At 41.2% G+C, this 21,977-nt stretch overlaps 1 protein-coding gene across 2 annotated transcripts; it reads left to right on the top strand.

Moving 5' to 3' along the window:
* Window positions 1-1,767: 1,767 nt before the first annotated feature.
* On the top strand, window positions 1,768-21,811 carry dhx8 (DEAH (Asp-Glu-Ala-His) box polypeptide 8). 2 transcript variants are annotated; one of them, XM_063003082.1, is made up of 23 exons: window positions 1,768-1,876; window positions 3,447-3,532; window positions 4,142-4,214; window positions 4,319-4,413; window positions 4,541-4,647; window positions 4,781-5,170; window positions 5,307-5,451; window positions 6,046-6,249; window positions 8,188-8,275; window positions 8,393-8,490; window positions 8,579-8,726; window positions 9,425-9,606; window positions 11,574-11,768; window positions 12,112-12,297; window positions 13,090-13,300; window positions 13,447-13,628; window positions 13,711-13,851; window positions 13,934-14,089; window positions 15,387-15,524; window positions 15,634-15,762; window positions 16,911-17,107; window positions 17,221-17,400; window positions 20,200-21,811. In XM_063003082.1, exons 1-23 carry the CDS (start codon window positions 1,768-1,770, stop codon window positions 20,417-20,419), a joined length of 3,660 nt encoding a protein of 1,219 aa, XP_062859152.1. In that variant the 3' UTR covers window positions 20,420-21,811. The 2 variants fall into 2 exon arrangements, with proteins under 2 accessions (XP_062859152.1, XP_062859153.1); XM_063003083.1 differs by having other exon boundaries at window positions 4,322-4,413.
* The last annotated feature ends 166 nt before the right edge of the window (window positions 21,812-21,977 follow it).

Below are 21,977 nucleotides of genomic sequence, written 5' to 3' on the forward strand. Positions count from 1 at the left end.
TTCGTGTTTAAAGTTGAAATGATTTCGAGATTAAAGTTGAAATGATTTCGAGATTAAAGTCAATTTTAAAGTTGTATTATGCTATTTGTTATGGGGGGAAATGTTAGGACGAATCTTTTAGTTCAAAAGGTCCTGAAGAAAGCAGTCGGGAAGTCCAGAAAGTACTCTTTAAAACACTTTATTAAGTGTAAAAATGATCTGTGAATATAGGTCAGAGCTAAGCCAATCGGCACTCCTTTCTCCTGCAGTCTAGAAACACAACCACCAAGAAAGAGAGCCGGCATCTGAGCGCGCCATTCTTTTAAACTAGTCTAGGCTCCTCCTCCGCCGCTGCTGTTGGAGCCAATGAAATGTGCTAAAGAGGCCCAGGCTCCGCCCACCCCCTAGGTGGGGGTCTAGAGGACCTCTGCCAAGAGATCATGGCAGCCGCCATTTTGAACAAAAGACCATGCGGTATGAATGTCGTAAAACTTGGAAAATGCCGTAAAACTTCCCATATTGAATTTATGTTTAATAATGATGTTATGTTCCAAAAATCCTAACAGAAACTATATCATTACTATCAATAAGTGTGTCCAAAGGTAAAAAAAAAAAAAAAGAAGAAAAAGAAAGAAAGAAATTTACCAAGATTCTGAACAGCATTTGATGATTCCAATACAGTACTATGTCTACACAAAAGTATGGTGGGAATATCACGATACAGATTTGCCTCTTTGCAAACTGTACTGGGCATTACATGTCATCAAGGTAAGTGAAGTAATCTCAATCTAATTAACCAGTAAACAACATCTGGAGTGAGAAACCTTAAACATTGATCCAAAATGACTCAATGGTCATGGTGCTTGGATGGCCTACCCAGTCTCCAGCTTGAATCCCTTTAAAAATGTGTGGGGGATTTTGAAATTGCAAGTCTATCGGGGGACTCTTGTCCTTGTATAGTTCTGAGGAACTATAAACAATTTACTGGAACAAATGGCTCAAGATTGAACTACAATGCTGCAAATATCGATTTTTTTTCTTGTCATTTAGATTAGATAGATAATCAGAATCAGAATCAAAATACTTTATTGATCCAAGAGGGAAATTGCAGTTAGATAACCAGACAGACAGACAGACAGACAGGTGGATAGACAGACAGACAGACAGACAGATAGATAGATACTTTATTGATCCCAGAGGGAAATTGCAGTTAGATAAACAGACAGACAGACAGACAGACAGACAGACAGATAGATAGATAGATAGACAGACAGACAGACAGACAGACAGACAGACAGACAGACAGACAGATAGATAGATAGATAGATAGATAGATAGATAGATAGATAGATAGATAGATAGATAGATAGATAGATAGATAGATACTTTATTGATCCCATAGGAAATTAAAGAAACATCTGGATGCAGCAATTGCCAACAACTTATTTGCAACAAATTGCTTTTGTGTTTCATTGATGGTGCATGAATACTTTCTTTTACTATAAATTTAATTTTAAAACATGTTTGTTTATGCTTAATATAAATTAATATTAAATAGTTAATATTAATTCATATACTTAACACTGAATATTAAAATACATTCTTTTTAATAATAAAAATAAAATGAATTTGTGTGTAAATGTTAAGTAAATACATGCTATGTACGTTTATTATATAACAACTAAAAAAGTTACTCAATAGGCTTAATCGGAAGTACAAGTGCCTGCCGTCCACATGGAAGAGTTATACTTCCGGTCCACCTAACAACAACACACTCGGAATACGAACATGGCGGATGTCGGGGAAGACGAGCTGAAACAGCTCGAGTATTTGTCTTTAGTATCTAAAGTTTGTACTGAGCTGGATAACCATTTAGGAATCAGCGATAAGGACCTTGGTAAGTCTAATAACAAAGTCATTCGGTGGTTTTTTTCTTTGTGTCCGTTTAATTTGTGACATGCTTATAGTTAGCAAACTAGCCTAGCTTACTTGTGGTAAGTTCCTCGCTTTTTAAATCGCGTCCTAAATAAGACTCAGTTTAACATGTAGTGCACTTTTGAGTGTAAATATTGTACTTTATACACATACACTATCTAGTGTACTCATATATACTGTTTGGGGCCATTTGGGATCAATCCCCCTGCTATTTATCTATGTTTGCTTAGTTTACCATGTATCCAAATATAGAATGCATATTGATATTGGTCATTACTGAAGTTAAGCGTTGTCTAAAAGAGAAACATATATGTATTACTGTACCATAATCAAATATAGAAAGTAAAAGCTTCACGGTATGTTTAAACCAGCAGGCATGTGTCCACATACTTTTGTAGTGCACTTTCGAGAGTAAGTACTGTACTTTATTCACATACACTATCTAGTGTACTCATATATACTGTTTGGGGCCATTTGGGATTAATCCTCCCTGCTGTCTAGCTATGTTTGCTTGGTTTTCCATGTATCCGAATAAAGAATGCCTATTAATATGGGTCATACTGAAATAAAGCGTTGTCTAGAAGAGAAATATATATATGTGATTTTAATATGTAAATCTTTAAAACCGCTGAAATATATTGCTTCGACACATGATAGAGCAATATACTATAATATCTTAATAAAATATAGAAAGTAAACGCTTCACGGTATGTTTAAACCAGCAGGCATGTGTCCACATAATTTGTAGTGCACTTTCGAGTTTAAGTACTGTACTTTATTCACATACACTATCTAGTGTACTCATATATACTGTTTGGGGCCATTTGGGATCAACCCCTTTGATGTCTAGCTATGTTTGCTTAGATTTCCATGTACGTATATATGAATAAAGAATGCCTGTTGATATTGGCCATTACTGAAATGAAGCGTTGTTTAAAAGAGAAACATATATGTGATTTTGTTATATGAATCTTTAAATTCGCTAAAATATATTGCTTTTACAGACGATAGAGCAATATACTACAATACCATAATAAAATGTAGAAAGTAAATGCTTCACGGTATGTTTAAACCAGCAGACATGTGTCAGCATACTTTGTACTGCATTTTCGAGTGTAAGTACTGTACTTTATACACATACACTATCTAGTGTACTCATATACAATTTGGGACCATTTGGAATCAGTCCCCCCTGCTGTCTAGCTATGTTTGCTTGGTTTTCCATGTATCTGACTAAAGAATGTCTATTGATATTAGTCATTACTGAAATGAAGCGTCATTTAAAAGAGAAACATATATGTGATTTTGTTATATGAATCTTTAAAACCACTGAACTATTTGGCTGAAATATAATGCTACGACACCTGATAGTGCAATATATTACAATACCATAATAAAATATAGAAAGAAAACGGTTCACTGTATGTTTAAACCAGCAGGCATGTGTCCACATACTTGTTGCCATATAATCTGTGCATCATCTACAAGATCTGTGCACCTCACATGTTAATCACACACTTCTTTGTTTCCAGCTGAATTTGTCATCAGTCTTGCAGAGAAAAACCCATCATTTGATAGTTTCAAGTCAGTGCTACTTAAAAATGGAGCAGAGTTTACGGTAAGTGATATTTTATATTTCATTTTTAAGTAACCAATACAGACTCTTTGTTGTTGGTTTTTCCTAACTGGTTTGCTAGCTTGTTAATTGGTTTCTACACATAGTTACATTTAAATTAATAGCATTCAGCAAACGCTTCTCAAGACGACTTGCCATTGTAACCGATTTACAAAGCAAGCAGTTGTGGGTTAAAAGCCTTGCTCAGGGACCCAACAATGGCAGCTGGAGGCAGTGGGGCTTTAACAAGTGACCTGATCACTAGTCCAGTACCTTAACCACTAATCTACCTCTGCATTAAAGACGTATCAGTATAGCTGTTGGCTTAAGAGATTTAAGGGTTTAAAGGAGGGAAGAGTAATGCTAGTCTGGATGCTTGATTCTTGTTCTTTTGTACCTCTGCTAAATTGGAAAAGTGATTGTATATAGCAGTACATGAAATAAACCATATCTGTATGTAGATCTCTGACCAGGTGCTAGCACCACTGGCGATTTGAACACTGGATCCCAGCAGTAGTGGGCTAGTTAATTTAGTGCTTTATCGCCTAAGTGCCCTGGAAATTATTTATTTCTTTATTTTCTTTGACTTTCTTTATATTTCTTTGTCTTCAGGACTCGCTTATTGGCAACTTACTACGTCTTATTCAAACCATGCGACCACCAGCTAAAGGAGTCACTAATAAAGGTAAAAAGTCATTTATTATTATTATTATTATTTTTTTTTTTTTTTAATCTATATAATAAAAAAGCTTGTTACATTGCTTACTTTTTTTTTGTGTGTGTATCAAGAAGGGACTGAGCCGACAGTTAAGCCAAATACTGAAAAAGACCGGTTAAAGGAGATGTTTCCTGCCTTGTGCAGACCAGATAATCCCACTACTAGAGTAAGTCATTCTTAAATAGACCAGATAATCTTTACCAAAGTATTTTTATGTTCCGGTTTAAATAAGTGTGACAGTTTGGAATGCAATAAAAGGGTGCAGATGCTGACATATCTCATTCACTGACCAGACAATGCTGGATGAAGATGATGTAAAGATTGCCGCTGATGCGATGAAAGAGCTGGAGATGTTTATGCCCAGTGCCAAAGCAGAAGACACAAAGAGCAGCAAACACAGGTGGGATTAATAACAGTAACTTTATTATTCAAAGCATCAAGACATTGTATGTAAAAGATCTTTACTTTCTTATTTCAATGTGATGAGCTTTCACTTAAATGTTTTTAAGAACTGGTATTCTTTCTTTGTTCAGATCTGAAGCAAGTAGCAGCAGCAAGAAGAGTCGGAGAAGTAGGAGTCGAGACAGGGACAGAGAAAGAGAGAGGGACCGAGATCGGGAGAGGGACAGAGATCGGGAGAGGGACAGAGATAGAGACAGAAGGAGGCGACATCGCTCCCGTTCTCGGTCTCGCTCCAGATCCCGTTCCCCTGACAGAGAAAGGAGGAAGCGCAAGAGCCGCTGGCATTCCCGCAGCAGATCCAAGAGCCCTGAACGAGAAGACAAAGACAAGGGCTCAGACCGCTGGCGGGACAAACACGTGGACCGGCCGCCTCCAGAGGAGCCCTCAGTGGGTGACATATACAATGGCAAGGTCACCAGCATCATGCAGTTTGGCTGTTTTGTGCAGCTGGATGGACTGAGGTTTGGGCCTTTTTCACTCTGGTTGAGTGCATTGTTTTGTTTTCTGGTTGAGGTTTTGTTTTCTCTGGTTTGTTTTCGACTGTCAACTCATCATTGCCTTTTATTTTCCTGTCTGTTTATACCTGCATGGATCCAGGAAACGTTGGGAGGGGCTGGTTCATATTTCCGAGCTCAGAAGAGAGGGCAGAGTGGCAAATGTGGCAGACGTGGTCAACAAAGGTCAGAAGGTGAAGGTCAAGGTCTTGTCCTTCACAGGCTCTAAGACCAGCCTTAGCATGAAGGTAAGCAAGATTGTACCAGGCGGTTAGAGCTCTTTTCAGCTAAATTACGTTTCTTATAGATTCCCTCTAGACAATAAAAAAATGAAATTGAAGTGTTAAAACAAACCAACCAGCTAAGATTAACCATAATTCAAATTTTCAAACTGTGCTAAATATACACATTCTTACAGAGTAGCAAGATACAGATACAGAGTTTTTAAACATTCCACAATAAGCAGGTGAACAGGTGATGACAGGCTGGAGAATCATGAGTGCCTATGAAAGGAGGATCCCCCAAAAGGCTTGGTCAGTGCCAAACACCATTAGATAATTGTTAAACAGTATAAAAAGCGTACTTCAGAAAACCATCATCACCTAACACAGCCTGCTGCTGCATCAAGAAATGCAAACTGAGACACTATATTATGGTGCATGGGTGATTGTGTATTTGAAGGTACACTTGACCTGAGGTGTATAATGAGATTTTATGGAAACATGCTGCCATCAAGGCAACGTCTTTTCCTGGGATTCATAGATTTATAATCGACACGTAGTAAGTCAAATAATTGCTGAAAAGTTTTATTGAATTGCTACTTATCAACTTTGTTTCATCAGGATGTTGACCAGGACACAGGTGAGGACTTGAACCCAAACAGAAGGAGGAACGTTGGTGGAGAGGCTCAGGAGGAATCATCTATGAGGAACCCAGACAGACCTACCAACCTAAACCTAGGACACGCTCCTGAGGTGGAGGATGACACGCTAGAGCGTAAGAGACTCACCAAGATCTCTGATCCTGAGAAGTGGGAGATCAAGCAGGTTTGTATTTATGTAGAGATTTATGATTCTTTTTTTTTTTTTTTTTTCCCTCTCTCAACTACTCCCGTGTTAAGATGTCCCCACAGCATATCATTCTGGTCTGTATACCTGATTTGGCTCGGTTTACACTCGATGCCCTTCCTAACATCCAGGGACAGTGGTAGCCTAGTGGGTAGAGCTTTGGGCTATCAATTGGAAGATTGTTGGCTCTAATCCAGGCTTTGCTATGCAGCCACTGTTGGGCCCTTGAGCAAGGCCTTTAACCCTCTCTGCTCCAGGGGTGATGTACAATAGCTGACCCTGTGCTCTGACCCTGGGATAAGCGAAAAAAGCATTTAATTGTACTGTACACATGTATATGTATAAATGACAAATAAAGACAGTCTCCTCTCTAATGCAACCCTCCTCAATCTATCAGGGCTTGGGACAGACATCGAAAGTGCACTGATACGTGCACATACTAATAGCTAAGCCGTTCTTCCCCCTTATTTCCCTCAATCCCAGTGGTAGTGGACTAGCTGGTTTTATCATTGTGTTACCAGAGCCCTTCTACTAAAGCCAAGTTCACATTTACACGACTTTCCAAGTCGTCAGGTCGCTGTACAGTTCACACTACACAACTGGATCTCTTGTAATCGGGAGTCTTTCAAGTCGGTGTGCCTTTCACACTACACGACTGATCGGCGATAGGGGGTTTCACTCTACACCATCTATCACCAACTGGAATCGCAGGCGAGCTTCTCTGGTCTCCCAAACTACATTCTGTCACGAAAACAAATGCAAGAAGTGACGAAAGGTTTAATGATACCACGTCCAAAAATGCACGTCAACAAGTAGCGAGTGATCAAAGTTTGTGCGCTGATGTGCAGTGTAAAATCAAGGAGAAAAAATAAATGAATCTGAGTGGATTCGGCTACGTGAACAGCATGGATTGTTCTATAGTGAGTTAGAGGCTAATAAATATTTTTTGCAATGCAACATTGGTGTTATGTTTTGTAGAGAACGATAAGGTCAGAAATACTGTAAAACGTGTGTGTGCCGATGTACTCTGATATAAACTACATTATGCCTCTGTCCCACCTTTTTACACTCCTACCCCGCGTTTCCCCTCACCCAGTATCTTGCGTTCTCATTGGCTGTTCGACACCGCACTCATTGCCAGTCGGCCGACTTAAATCCAGATATTTGACATGCTAGATATATAACTTGGTGAGCACTCGGCGAGCCGCTCGGATCGAGTTGTTGAGCGGTTCACACATAGCGATTGAGAGCCGAGTTTCGATCACCGAGCGAATGCCGAGTTGCTTCCAAGCTGGCAAATCTAGCGCCGACCAGTCGGCAAGTGAAAATCCGGGCAAAAATTGTGGTGTGAACTAGACATAACCTATGAAATAATACATTAAGTCATTGGTTTGTGTAATTGCCACTAGGTGGCAGCATTTTTTTGTTGGTGTTCTCCTGGTTGGGACAGGCTTTCTCTCTGGAGAGAAGCGAGTACAAAATTTGTCTGAAGCAGTGTCCATGTGAGTAAGAATCACCAAATGATGTCATTAAATTGTTAGTCATTTTGCAAGTGGTATCAACGTAGTAAAAGTATTCTATTTTTAAAAGACATAAATGTCACACTGTAGGATCATAGTATTATAATTAATGCAGCACTATAATAACTCTCCCTACCGAACCATTGGGAGCATTCTTTAAAATGTTTACTTTAAGACTTGTCATGTGTACTAGATTAAACTCTTCCAGCTATAGAACTGGCTTTGTAAAAGCTATAGGTATGGCCATGCTCGATTTCAGCACCGTTAAAAGCCAAATCTTGCTGTGACTTGTTGGAATGGCTGTCGGCCTTGTGAGACTAGGCCGAGACTAGTGCGGACTTGTTTTAATAATTACCTATTAAATATGATTAAATAATTGATTTGTATCTGTCTGCAGATGATTGCTGCTAATGTCCTTTCCAAAGAGGAGTTTCCAGACTTTGACGAGGAGACAGGAATCCTACCTAAGGTTGATGATGAAGAAGGTCGGCTTTTATTAGCAATCTAATATCATATTCACTCATAAAATACAGGTCTAGAAGTCCACTCTTCTTGTTTGGGCGGGGTATTTAAACTGAATTGTCTGTCTGTCTGGGTCTTAGATGAAGACATGGAGATCGAACTCGTTGAAGAGGAGCCACCTTTCCTGAGAGGCCACACCAAACAGAGCATGGATATGAGCCCTGTGAAAATAGTAAAGGTCAGCGAAAATGTAATCAGTAAACTCGCTCGATTTAGGAAGGTCCTGCAGATCATGGTCACTTACTCCTTTCTCTGTTTCTTTTTAGAACCCTGATGGCTCTCTGTCTCAGGCAGCCATGATGCAGAGCGCTCTGGCTAAAGAGCGGCGGGAAGTGAAGCAGGCTCAGCGTGAGGCTGAGATGGACTCTATCCCCATGGGCCTTAACAAGCACTGGGTGGATCCTTTACCTGACGGTAGGTCTGTGTGTCTGATGTCAGTGGGGTGGGTGATGGACAAACAGCCTGGCAATTGTGAGGTGCACTTGTCACTGTGCTCTCTAATTCTGTACCTTGTTACTCTGTGAAAAATGACCAGTGCATCATCACCAGCTGTCCACTGTCAGGGTTGCTGTGAGTCTGGACCCAGTACAATATAACACCCCAGACAGGACGGCAATCCATTGCGGTGCCTTAGCCACCCCCCATCCCTGACATAGCCAGTCGTGTCTGTATATAGACTCCCAACTGGCTCATAGCACCACTGCTGATTCAAACCCTGGAACCCAGCAGTAGTGGGCTAGCATAATTCACTGCTGTTCCACCTGTTTTAAATTTTTGCTTACCAATTTATACTAATTCTGAATGGTTTTGTATCACACGGCTTTGGAGAGAAAGTAGTTATAACATTAGCTAGCGAACTAGTTTGGTGTGGTAGCTTTGCTTAAAGAGCTTCACTGGCCCTCTCCAGCCTGAAAGGTCACTGGATGACTGAATGATAAGTATGATGGCCATCTGGCTTCCTGCAGTCTGTTAAAAGGGTAGATGGAGGCCGGCCGACGGTTATCTCTACTCCCAATATGCCCTCTGGCCTGGCAAGGATCCATCATGTTTGTCCATATCTCACTAAGTGCTTTTTTTTTCTCTTTATGTGTTTCCCCTGCCCACTCACTCAGTTGACGGCCGGCAGATTGCTGCCAACATGCGAGGCATTGGTATGATGCCCAACGACATTCCAGAGTGGAAAAAACATGCTTTCGGAGGCAACAAGGCCTCCTATGGCAAGAAGACACAGATGTCTATCATTGAGCAGAGAGAGAGCCTGCCAATCTACAAGCTCAAAGAGCAGCTCATTCAGGTGTGTCATTTTACTCTCAAACAACTTCTATCCAGAAAGGTCTTGTTGTCTAGAACAGGGTTTTTCAAGCGACCAAGGCAACACAATGCATCTTATTGCATTGTATACAATAAGTAACATAAAGCCTCCGCAAAGGGGCATTCGCGTTCGTATTTAATCATTATTATTTTTCTTTGCAACCCATTTTTTTCAGCTTGTGACCCCAGGGTTTGGAAAGGGTTTGGACCAGGGTGACCAGGGTTTGGACCCCAAGGTCTAGAAAGCCTGTGTTCTTCAGACTTTTTAAGCTTTTATGTTTAAAGTAATCGAGTTAAAGACGCACGAGAGCCGCTCAGGTGGCGCAGCGGTAAAAAGAGACGCGCTGCAACCAGGGCTGGATTCTGAGAACGTGGTATCGAATCCAGCCTTGCTTTACCGGTTCGAAGCTGAGTGGCTATATGAGCAACGATTGGCCGGTTGCTCATGTGGGGGGTGGGACAAAGAACCGGATGTGGGTCTCTCTCTGTCAGAATGCGATTGCGTTCTCTGCCGGCTGATTGGAGGCGCTTACATAGAGATGGGAGAGGGTGCCCTTAGGGTGTGTCTCTCCGCATGCAACGCTGGGTGGCGCCAAACTCATCAATGTGTGGGTGGCAAAGATGCATCTGGCTGCTGCTCGTGTTTCGGAGGGGATACGGGTTAGCTTCAATCACCTCCGTCAGGGCAGGGTTTGGCATAGACAGAGAGGAAGCACGATGCTAATTGAACAATTGGATGCGCTAAAAGGGGAGAAAAAGGGGTAAAAATAAAAAAAAATAAAAAAAAGACGCACGAGAAACAGCAGCATTTTGGTTTTCCTCTGGTGTTGTGATTTCCTCCCATAAGTCCAAAGACATGCATGAAAGAGAAATGTTAATAAGGGTTAGTACATGTTAGCTCTGACCATCTGATTGCTTGAGAAGCTTTTTCACATTAAAACTGTATCACTCCGCTAACTCGTTGCCAAGTAATAGGTGACCTTTACATTTACAGTTGCATCATTTAGCAGACTATTTTATCCAAAGTGACTTTCAATTGCTATAGAGTACAATTTTAGCAATTGAGGGTTAAGGGTCTTGCTCAGGGGCCCAACAGTGGCAACTTGGCAATGGTGGGGCTTGAACAGTCAACTATCTGGCTTCTAGTCCAATATGTTGACCACTGAACTACCACTGTTGTCAAGTTTGTTTATTAGGATTTTAACGTCATGTTTTACACTTTGGTTACATTCGTGACAAAAAACAGTGGTCACTCATTACACAAGATTCATCAGTTCACAAGGTTATATCAAACACAGTCTTGGACAATTTTGTATCTCCAATTCACCTCACTTGCATGTCTTTGGACTGTGGGAGGAAACCGGAGCACCCGGAGGAAACCCACATGTACACAGGGAGAACATGCAAACTCCACACAGAAAGGACCCGGACTGCCCCACCTGGGGGTCGAACCCAGGACCTTCTTGCTGTGAGGCGACAGTGCTACCCACTTAGCTACCGTGCCATCCCTGTCGTCAAGTATTGGCAAGCCTTATGTATGCAAACTTCTATGAAGAAGAGTGTAACTGCAGGCGCAGTGTACAGATTCATATATACGAACACAATAACCCTGATAAATAACTACATTCTATATTTTAATTCTTAATAAATTGTATTGTCCTTTCATCTTTGCTTATTTGCATGTTGTATTTCAAACTAAAGTTACTTGGTAGCGTTATATAAACCAAATGCCTTTTCTAGTCTACTGTGTTAAGGCAGGCTATAGAATTGTTGGCATAGCAACAACTCATTAATTGTGGAACTACTTAGACGAATATCATTCCTTGTCACTTTCCAAAATCTTGAGTTCCTTATCCTAAATAATAATCTTTGTGTAGAGTTTCTCATCTTTACTGTTGTGCACATGCACCCTTTATTAATACATTTCTTGGTTTTATTTTGTTTGAACAGGCTGTTCATGATAACCAGATCCTGATTGTGATCGGAGAGACCGGCTCAGGGAAGACCACTCAGATTACTCAGTACTTAGCTGAGGCTGGATACACTGTACGTGGAAAGATTGGTTGCACGCAGCCCAGAAGAGTGGCTGCCATGTCTGTGGCTAAAAGAGTGTCTGAAGAGTACGGATGTTGTTTGGGACAGGAGGTAAATTCTGTTTTTTCCCCCTCATATTTTCATCAACTGCTTTATGCTTTGTTTCTGGGTCTGGTTCACCCGGAAACACTGGACACAAGGCAGAAATACCCTGGACAGGGTCCCCATCCACTGCAGGACTTTGCCTGTCCCCAATCAGACATAGTCAATATAGTCTGTGTAGATGCCTTTTCACCCTAGCACAAAGGACCACTGCTCCACCCAGGCACCTGTACTGGTTTAATTGTATTAATATGTGACTGTTGAAAAGATAAGACTAATGTCTTGGTGATGGTTAGTAAATCCTTGTCCTGCTCTGGATGCAATCATAACCAAACTGTTTTTGTTCACACAGGTTGGCTACACTATCCGTTTTGAAGATTGTACTAGTCCAGACACGGTCATCAAGTACATGACAGACGGTATGCTGCTCAGAGAGTGTCTGATTGATCCTGATCTAGGCCAGTATGCTATCATTATGCTGGACGAGGCTCACGAGAGGACCATTCACACTGACGTGCTCTTTGGTCTACTGAAAAAGGTATTGGCACAGTAATGTTGATTTCCTTTTATTTCATTTTCATAAATCGTTTTATCCTGGTCAGGTTTGTGGTGGATCCTGTTCTACCCGGAAACACAGGCAGGACATGGCCATCGCAGAGTTAGACCACCAACAGACCTGGGATAGCACAGAAGCAGATTCTTGTGGTGCTGCTATTTGTTCAGTTGTGTAGCTTGTTAGAAGCTTGCAAATTAATTCACCAAAATTTATCACAACTGGCATTTAACTTTTGCCAAATACTGTAGCCAAGTCATGTCATCAGTTTGCAATGCTTGGCTGCACAGATGGTTTAGCTTTTCTACTTCCCTCTGTCTAGTATTGCCTGTAGCAGGTTGGTCCCTAATAATGTAATCCTAGTTGTGATGTCAGTCCAGCTTATTCTTGGTCTTCCTCATCCCTCCACAAGTCCTGTTATAACATGGCTTACAATGCTGGCATGTGGGTGCTTCATCACATGTCCAAAGCAATGTGAATTGTAAGGCCATCTTATAACCTTCTTAGTGGTAATCATCTTTCTACTTGAGATTTTAAGCAGTGATCAGTAGAAATCACGTGATCCTTAATGTGTAGGGCTTGGTGGGTAGCACTGTTGCATCACAGCAAGAAGGTCTTGGGTTCGATCCCCAAGTGGAGCGATCTGGGCCCTTTCTGTGTGGCGTCTGGGAGCTCCGGTTTTCTTCCGGTCCAAAGACGTGGAATTGTGGTGAATTGAAAATACAAAATTGTTCATAACATTAAAGTTTGTTTTTCTTATGAACTTTTCTGATCCAGACTGTACAGAAGCGTCCGGACATGAAGCTGATTGTGACATCTGCTACACTGGATGCTGTAAAGTTCTCCCAGTATTTCTACGAGGCCCCTATTTTCACCATTCCCGGTCGCACTTACCCAGTGGAGGTTCTGTACACTAAAGAGCCTGAGACAGACTACCTGGATGCCAGTCTGATTACAGTCATGCAGATCCATCTGACTGAACCACCAGGTAAGTAGTAACAAAACTTGACTCATGTGGGGACAGCACTAAGATTGTCACAGCTTTCAAGCTACAACAACGTCTGGCTGGGCAGGGCTGGTCTGACTGGCATTGACGGCATTACCTTTTGTGTTTGTTTTTGTTGTAATCCATAGGTGATATTCTGGTGTTTCTGACGGGTCAGGAGGAGATCGACACAGCTTGTGAGATTCTGTATGAGCGAATGAAGTCACTCGGCCCTGACGTACCAGAGCTGATCATTCTACCTGTGTACTCAGCTCTGCCCAGTGAGATGCAGACTAGAATCTTTGACCCAGCTCCTCCTGGAAGCAGAAAGGTAGTGTTCCTGTCTGTGCACAAAAGCTTTTGAAGTCTTAAACATATCACAGTTACATAATGTTCAATTCTGTACACTGTAGGTGGTTATTGCTACAAACATTGCTGAGACTTCTCTGACCATTGATGGCATTTACTACGTAGTGGATCCAGGTTTTGTCAAACAGAAGGTGTACAATTCCAAAACCGGAATTGATCAGCTAGTGGTGACCCCAATTTCCCAGGTAGGTTGATCCCCTTATAATCAGCCACTAAATTGTATGCATCCAAGGTTTATGAAGACTTACATTTGTTTTGACGTTTTAGGCCCAGGCTAAGCAGCGGGCAGGCAGAGCTGGAAGAACAGGGCCTGGCAAGTGCTACAGATTGTACACAGAGCGTGCATACAGAGACGAGATGCTCACCACCAACGTACCTGAGATTCAGAGAACCAACTTGGCCAGCACGGTGCTCTCACTGAAGGTGGGATTTCGAACACATTTATTTATCTTTTATAAAAATGCAATATTTCATCAACATTCAGTGTCTAAAACAATAGATCTCAGACTCAAACTACGTTGGGATGTTAAGCAAGTGTATTTCATGTAGGTGCTGACATTCTATTCCATACTTACTATTAAACCAGCTGTTTTAAAGCCAGTACTTTCTTTTGAAGCCAAAACATCACTTGCATTAGGCTGCATTTCACGAGGAATGAAAACACATTTATATGTTTGCTTGCTTAACACTTGAAAAAAATGTCCTTTTTATTAAATGTTCCCTATTATTATTCATGTGACCTAAGAATCTGGCACAGATACTGTGAAAACTGCTGTCCAAATAGACCTCTACGAACACTTGTATTTTGCCAAGCCATTCATTTACTGCCATCAAAAACAGGCAGAACAGCATCCAGCTTTTACTTGCTCATTTTATTAATTTAAAACTTTTTTCAACCATGTGAGAAAGTAATCACCCCCTAAGCATAATAACTGTTAGTGCCACCTACTGGCAGTAACAACTACAATGAACAATTGCAATGATTTGCTTTGGAGGCATTTTGGCACACTTGACCTGGCAGAATTAATCTGGCTTTATTGGAGGGTTTTTGAATGTGAACTGCCTGTTTAAGGTCTTTTCACAGCATCTTGTGGGATTTAAATCATGTCTTTGACTTGGCAACTTTAAAACCTTAATACTTCACATGAGGACTAAATATAATATTATACAGTAATATTAATATTGTACAGTAGGACTAAACAGCATTTTTAATTTAAAATCGTAATTAAAAAAGCATTTTGGTTTTTCACATTGCTGTAGAATAATTTGGCATTAAAAATTAATAATGAATGGTAAGGTGCTTAGATGGCGCAGCTGCTTGATGTGTTAGCCCACCACTGCTGAGATCTATAGCTTTTAAATCTCAGCTGTGCTATCGACTTGACTGGTAGTTCAACAGACATGATTGGCTGTGTCTAAGGAAGAAAGGTCGACTGTGTTCCTCATTACTGCTGCAAACGCGACCTCTGCTGGCTGGCTTTCTGTGAGCTGAAAACACGCGCCCAGCAATCACGGTGGTCCAACCAGCATAAGTAATACAATCAAAGCAATTGGAAAAGATTACATTGGAGGGAAAGGGGGGCAAAAATAATATATAAAAACATTTTCTTTTAAAACAAGAGTGAAAAGATTTTAGCATGCATTAACCAGAAGCTTTCTTTGTGGATAAATACACATTTAACCTGAAAATCTTGCTTCATTTGCATTTTTATGTATATAGGCTATGGGCATTAATGACCTCTTATCCTTCGACTTCATGGATGCTCCTCCTATGGAGACACTGATCACAGCAATGGAACAGCTGTACACACTGGGAGCTCTGGACGATGAGGGACTGCTTACACGTCTTGGACGCAGGGTATGGCTTATTATCATCCATGTTCTGTTATGTTTGCAAGGTTTAAATTGGTACATAAGATGATGAAAACTTGACCCTTGAGTTGACCTTCTTAACTCGTGTTTTTCAGATGGCCGAGTTTCCTCTGGAACCCATGCTGTGTAAGATGCTCATCATGTCTGTCCACCTGGGCTGCAGTGAAGAGATGCTCACCATAGTGTCAATGCTTTCTGTGCAGAACGTATTCTACAGGCCAAAGGTATGCTCGCTAGATAGAAAGGTTTCTGTTCATTCATTCATTTACATTTACATTTTCAGCATTTAGCAGACGCTTTTATCCAAAGTGACTTACAGTACTGTGACATTATGTTGTCTGAGCAGTTGAGGGTTAAGGGCCTTGCTCCAGGGCCCAACAGTGGCAGCCTGGCAGTGGTGGGGCTTAAACTAGTTCGCTTACTAGTCCAGTACCTTTACCGCTAGGCTACAACTGCCCTGTATTAATGTATTCATGTACCTATGTACCTGTATTCTTGTCTAGTCTCTGGATTTAGGAATACTGGTACTCTTACCCAAAGTGACCCTCACTAATCTCTGCCATCTGTGAGCTTAAGGGGACAGATTTGGACAAGTAACCTCATAACTGCGTTGTAAGGGCACATTCACATGAGAAGTGTCAGAACCGTTTTTGCGCCGGCTGTGCCATTGTTTCCTATGGAGTGTGGCAGTGCTGCTTAGCTTGCCGCTGCTTTTTCCTAAGTGTTGTGACTTTGTTTGCCGCTGACTTTTTCAAAGCACCTCCAATGAGACAAAGTGTTTTATATGACGTGATAAAAGCGACTCGTGCAGTACGAACAATGCTTAACGTGACTTACTGTATTAAAACAATGAGCAAGGAATATCATTACTGGAGAGAACTTATGAGCAGTAGTAATTAAGAAAGGTTTAACATTCCTGTGTCGTTCTTTTAGTACATTAAATCATATTAAGCTTAAAAGTTTAAAAGTGAAATGGGAAAATACAGCTAAACATAGATGTATGTGGATTCTTTTAAAGTGAAGTTGATGGTTATTCCACACAAATGCATATTCGTGTCATATTCTCACCTTGTGGTGAGCAAAGCACAAAACGCTTCTGATGTAAATGTGCCCTTATGTTGCTCGTGCAGTGCTGGTGTTGGCGCCACTTCTGCATCTGTGTATTTGCAAACATCGATGCTAAGGGTGGATCTTTACCCGGGTGTCATCCCGCATTTTGCTTAACAAAACAAGCAGGAGTGTACAGAAGACAAATAAATAAATAAAGAGCTAAGGCACTTATGGCAGCACATTGTGGAATAAGAAAATAAATCAATGTCATTGTCAAGAAAAGAATGACTCTCATTTTTATTGTGTTTGTGTGTTTTTTTAGGACAAACAGGCTCTAGCTGACCAAAAGAAAGCAAAGTTCCACCAGCCGGAGGGCGACCACCTCACACTCCTGGCTGTATACAACTCTTGGAAGAACAACAAGTTCTCCAATCCCTGGTGTTACGAGAACTTCATCCAGGCGCGCTCGTTACGGCGTGGCCAGGACATCCGCAAGCAAATGCTGGGCATCATGGACCGGTGTGATGTTTATGCCATTCATTTTTATTTTACAGCTTTGTGGAAATTTTTGAGGATGTTAAAAATTCCACACTGTTATAGTTACTTAACTTTTTCCTCTCTTGATCTTCTAGGCACAAGCTGGATGTGGTGTCATGTGGAAAGGCTACAGTGCGGGTACAGAAAGCAATCTGCAGTGGTTTCTTCCGTAATGCTGCTAAGAAAGATCCTCAGGAGGGCTACAGGACCCTTATAGACCAGCAGGTGGTCTACATTCACCCCTCCAGTGCCCTTTTCAATCGCCAGCCAGAGTGGTATGTCAGCATGGACGTTTTTATTATTACTTTACTTTAATTTTGGGTCCATAATGGTTTAAAAACTAAGGTCACACTAGTATGAATACATTGAAGTTCTGTAATTCAGTGTATAGATCTTTAAACTATTATGATCAATAATCCTCAATTACATTGGTGATTTGAGGAACTTTAGAGAGGACAGTATAACTCACACAGGTGCACATAATCAGTAGCCTAACAGTCTTGACTGTCTTTTTAAATTTCAATTAGAATGTACTGTAGTTACACAGTCTGGTTATTAAATTAAGTTACTGATAATCGTTATCAGGGTTTGAATTTCCAGTCAGGCGTCTGCTTACATATATATATTTGCTATGTCTGAAGTCGGGGATTGCTGAGGCCATGCGATGGATTGGCGTCATAGCAGGGGTGTGTTACATTGCGCCATGTGATTTTGCGGAAACTGTACTCACTGTGACCCTGACCGGAATGAAGCAGTGGTAAACATGAAGCAAGAAGGTCCTGGGTTCGATCCCCAGGCGGGGCGGTCCGGGTCCTTTCTGTGCAGAGTTTGCATGTTCTCCCCGTGTCTGCGTGGGTTTCCTCCAGGAGCCTGGGTTTCCTCCCACAGTCCAAAAACATGCAGTCAGGTTAATTGGAGACACTGAATTGCCCTATAGGTGAATGGGTGTCAGTATGTCTCTCTGTGTGTGTACAGTGTATCACAAAAGTGAGTACACCCCTCACATTTCTGCAAATATTTCATTATATCTTTTCATTGGACAACACTATAGACATGAAACTTGGATATAACTTAGAGTAGTCAGTGTACAGCTTGTATAGCAGTGTAGATTTACTGTCTTCTGAAAATAACTCAACACACAGCCATTAATGTCTAAATAGCTGGCAACATAAGTGAGTACACCCCACAGTGAACATGTCCAAATTGTGCCCAAATGTGTCGTTGTCCCTAACTGGTGTCATGTGTCAAGGTCCCAGGTGTAAATGAGGAGCAGGGCTGTTAAATTTGGTGTTTTGGGTACAATTCTCTCATACTGGCCACTGGATATTCAACATGGCACCTCATGGCAAATAATTCTCTGAGGATGTGAGAAATAGAATTGTTGCTGTCCACAAAGATGGCCTGGGCTATAAAAAGATTGCTAACACCCTGAAACTGAGCTACAGCATGGTGGCCAAGGTCATACAGCGGTTTTCCAGGACAGGTTCCACTCGGAACAGGCTTCGCCAGGGTCGACCAAAGAAGTTGAGTCCACGTGTTCGGCGTCATATCCAGAGGTTGGCTTTAAAAAATAGACACATGAGTGCTGCCAGCATTGCTGCAGAGGTTGAAGACTTGGGAGGTCAGCTTGTCAGTGCTCAGACCATACGCCGCACACTGCATCAACTCGGTCTGCATGGTCGTCATCCCAGAAGGAAGCTGACACACAAGAAAGCCCGCAAACAGTTTGCTGAAGACAAGCAGTCCAAGAACATGGATTACGGGAATGCCCTGTGGTCTGACGAGACCAAGATAAACTTGTTTGGCTCAGATGGTGTCCAGCATGTGTGGCGGCGCCCTGGTGAGAAGTACCAAGACAACTGTATCTTGCCTACAGTCAAGCATGGTGGTGGTAGCATCATGGTCTTGGGCTGCATGAGTGTTGCTGGCACTGGGGAGCTGCAGTTCATTGAGGGAAACATGAATTCCAACATGTACTGTGACATTCTGAAACAGAGCATGATCCCCTCCCTTCGAAAACTGGGCCTCATGGCAGTTTTCCAACAGGATAACGACCCCAAACACAACCTCCAAGATGACAACTGCCTTGCTGAGGAAGCTGAAGGTAAAGGTGATGGACTAAACCCAATTGAGCACCTGTGGCACATCCTCAAGTGGAAGGTGGAGGAGTTCAAGGTGTCTAACATCCACCAGCTCCGTGATGTCATCATGGAGGAGTGGAAGAGGATTCCAGTAGCAACCTGTGCAGCTCTGGTGAACTCCATGCCCAGGAGGGTTAAGGCAGTGCTGGATAATAATGGTGGTCACACAAAATATTGACACTTTGGGCACAATTTGGACATGTTCACTGTGGGGTGTACTCACTTATGTTGCCAGCTATTTAGACATTAATGGCTGTGTGTTGAGTTATTTTCAGAAGACAGTAAATCTACACTGCTATACAAGCTGTACACTGACTACTCTAACTTATATCCAAGTTTTATTTCTATAGTGTTGTCCCATGAAAAGATATAATAAAATATTTGCAGAAATGTGAGGGGTGTACTCACTTTTGTGATACACTGTATGTGAGTCTGCTCTGCAAGCAAGGGTGTTACTGTATACCTTGTATACCTTGCACCCATTAAAAAGCTGGGATAGGCTCCAGCACCCCCCGCGACCCTAATTGGAGAAGCGGTTAGGAAAGTGAGTGAGTGAGACTGCTGGATGAACATATTTGGTTTTGATATCTGACAATCATGTGATCATCCTATTTCATCCTCTTGTGACATTGGATGGCATTAATTACTTTTCACTGTTTAAACACAATGATGAGCAATAAGAATATGATAGGTCAGAACAAAGACACATAGGACATGACATAAACAGGATGCGACAATCCAGAATATTATTCAAGCACACCAGTACATAGTACATAAGGCGGCTCGGTGGGTAGCACTGTCGCCTAGTACGTTGTTCTAAAGGTTCTGCACAGGTTCCTATCACTAAATGAGTACCGTATGCATAAAATCATGGTGGGAATTCACCAATATTTGCCAGAACATTAACATAATGTATTAATCTCCTTATTTCAGGGTGGTGTACCATGAACTGGTGTTGACCACTAAAGAGTACATGCGAGAAGTGACCACCATTGACGCTCGCTGGCTGGTGGAGTTTGCTCCAGCCTTCTTTAAGGTATCTGACCCAACTCGCCTCAGCAAGCAGAAGAAACAGCAGCGCCTGGAGCCTCTCTACAATCGTTACGAAGAGCCCAATGCCTGGAGAATCTCCAGAGCCTTCCGCAGACGCTAAAACATGCACACAGACTCATGCCGTCCTGCCATGCTGTGTCTGGACATGAGGCAGGTTGGACGTCATGGACAGATAACAGGCTGGGGTTTTACTTGTAGTGTAACTGTTTACTCGTGTCCTTTAAAAGTTATGTCAATTCAAGAGCAGGTTAGAGTTCAAACCCACCCTCATGAATGGGGAAACACCCCAAACAAAATACTAACTTATTAAATAGTATAACACACTATATGGCCAAAAATATTTGGACACCTGACTATGCGCTAGCTAACATAGTATTAAAATAAAGTGACCTCTGTGTAATTTTTTTTTTTAAGCTAGAATGACTGTCACTCTTCTGAGACGGCCTTTCACAAGGCTTTGAAGTATGTCTGTGGGAATTTGAGTCTAACCAGTCAAAAGAGCATTTGTATAGCTGGGCACAGCTGTTCATTAAACTGTGAGTTTTATTAAACCAAGCTTTTCCTCATGTCTTTGTGACCCTGTGCACAAAGCAAGATCCATAATCATTCTGGAACAGGCAAGGGCCCTCTTTAAACTTTTGCTGCAAAGTTGGAAGCATATAATTTTCATTATGAAATTGATTTATTACACTTGTTAGTAATTGTTGTGACTGATAATCTAAAAATTAGGACTGTCCCAATACTTTTGTCCATATAGTGTAGATTAGTCTACCAGCAGTCGTGTCTATTGTTTTGACATCTCGTTTAGTATGCTGAAATGTGATCTTTTATTTATATATTTGCTACGAGTTATCAATGCATGTTCAGTTCAACAAAACATTTTGTCAAAGAATTACATCACACATTATAAAACAGAAAGTAATAGAGGATAAAAAACAATGAGCACATCTGGAGTTTTCTGCTGCCTTCAGTGTTGTACTGTATCACAAAATGCAGAGGAGGTGTTTTTTTTTTTTTTAGCAATTCACCGAACAAACTGGATGAATAAATGACACAGTTACTGTATACAAAGCAGGTATACCCCCGGTACGGGGAGGGCTATTCAGAGCTGTTCCTATATACCTTCAGTCAGTTTGAAGACAAGGCTAATTTTTCCTCGTACATTTACAACATTTTGTTGTGCATATCATTTTTTTTAAGATCTTTTTGTTCAGGATTGTTTGGTTTTGTAAAATGTTGTACATAGATTTTATTTGGCCCTGCAGCTCTTATGTAATGACAAATTTAAAAAAAAAATGGACCAAGCAGATCATCAGTGAATAAAATGGTAAAACGCAAGTCATTTCTGTTTCAGGATCAGTGAGCCAGATCTGCTTTTTATAATTGTTGTGTTTCATGGCAGGAAATGTGTGACATTTTTTAGTGTTAACTCAAATTTATATTTTATTGTATCATATGTGCTTCATTGAATAAACCTCATTTTAAAAACCTGGCTAAGTGTTTTATTTTTTATCTATTTATCTTGTCAATGTCCAAGTTTTAATGGACTGATCCTTCATATTAATAAACTTTTGTTTTTTTTATTTATTTATTTTATTTTAGCGTTACTGTGATGAAGGAACAGTGATTATATGCATTAAATGAAAGTACATGAGGCT

This window comes from Trichomycterus rosablanca, chromosome 10, assembly GCF_030014385.1.
Source record: "Trichomycterus rosablanca isolate fTriRos1 chromosome 10, fTriRos1.hap1, whole genome shotgun sequence".
Classification (NCBI taxonomy): domain Eukaryota; kingdom Metazoa; phylum Chordata; class Actinopteri; order Siluriformes; family Trichomycteridae; genus Trichomycterus; species Trichomycterus rosablanca.

What these genes read in the sequence shown, in the direction of transcription:
- dhx8 (XM_063003082.1), top strand. Translation starts at nt 1,768, where the DNA reads ATGGCGGATGTCGGGGAAGACGAGCTGAAACAGCTCGAGTATTTGTCT. An exon ending in AGAAGTGGGAGATCAAGCAG is followed by an intron (nt 6,250 to 8,187) that starts GTTTGTATTTAT and finishes ATCTGTCTGCAG; the next exon opens with ATGATTGCTGCTAATGTCCT. An exon ending in GGTGGATCCTTTACCTGACG is followed by an intron (nt 8,727 to 9,424) that starts GTAGGTCTGTGT and finishes CCACTCACTCAG; the next exon opens with TTGACGGCCGGCAGATTGCT.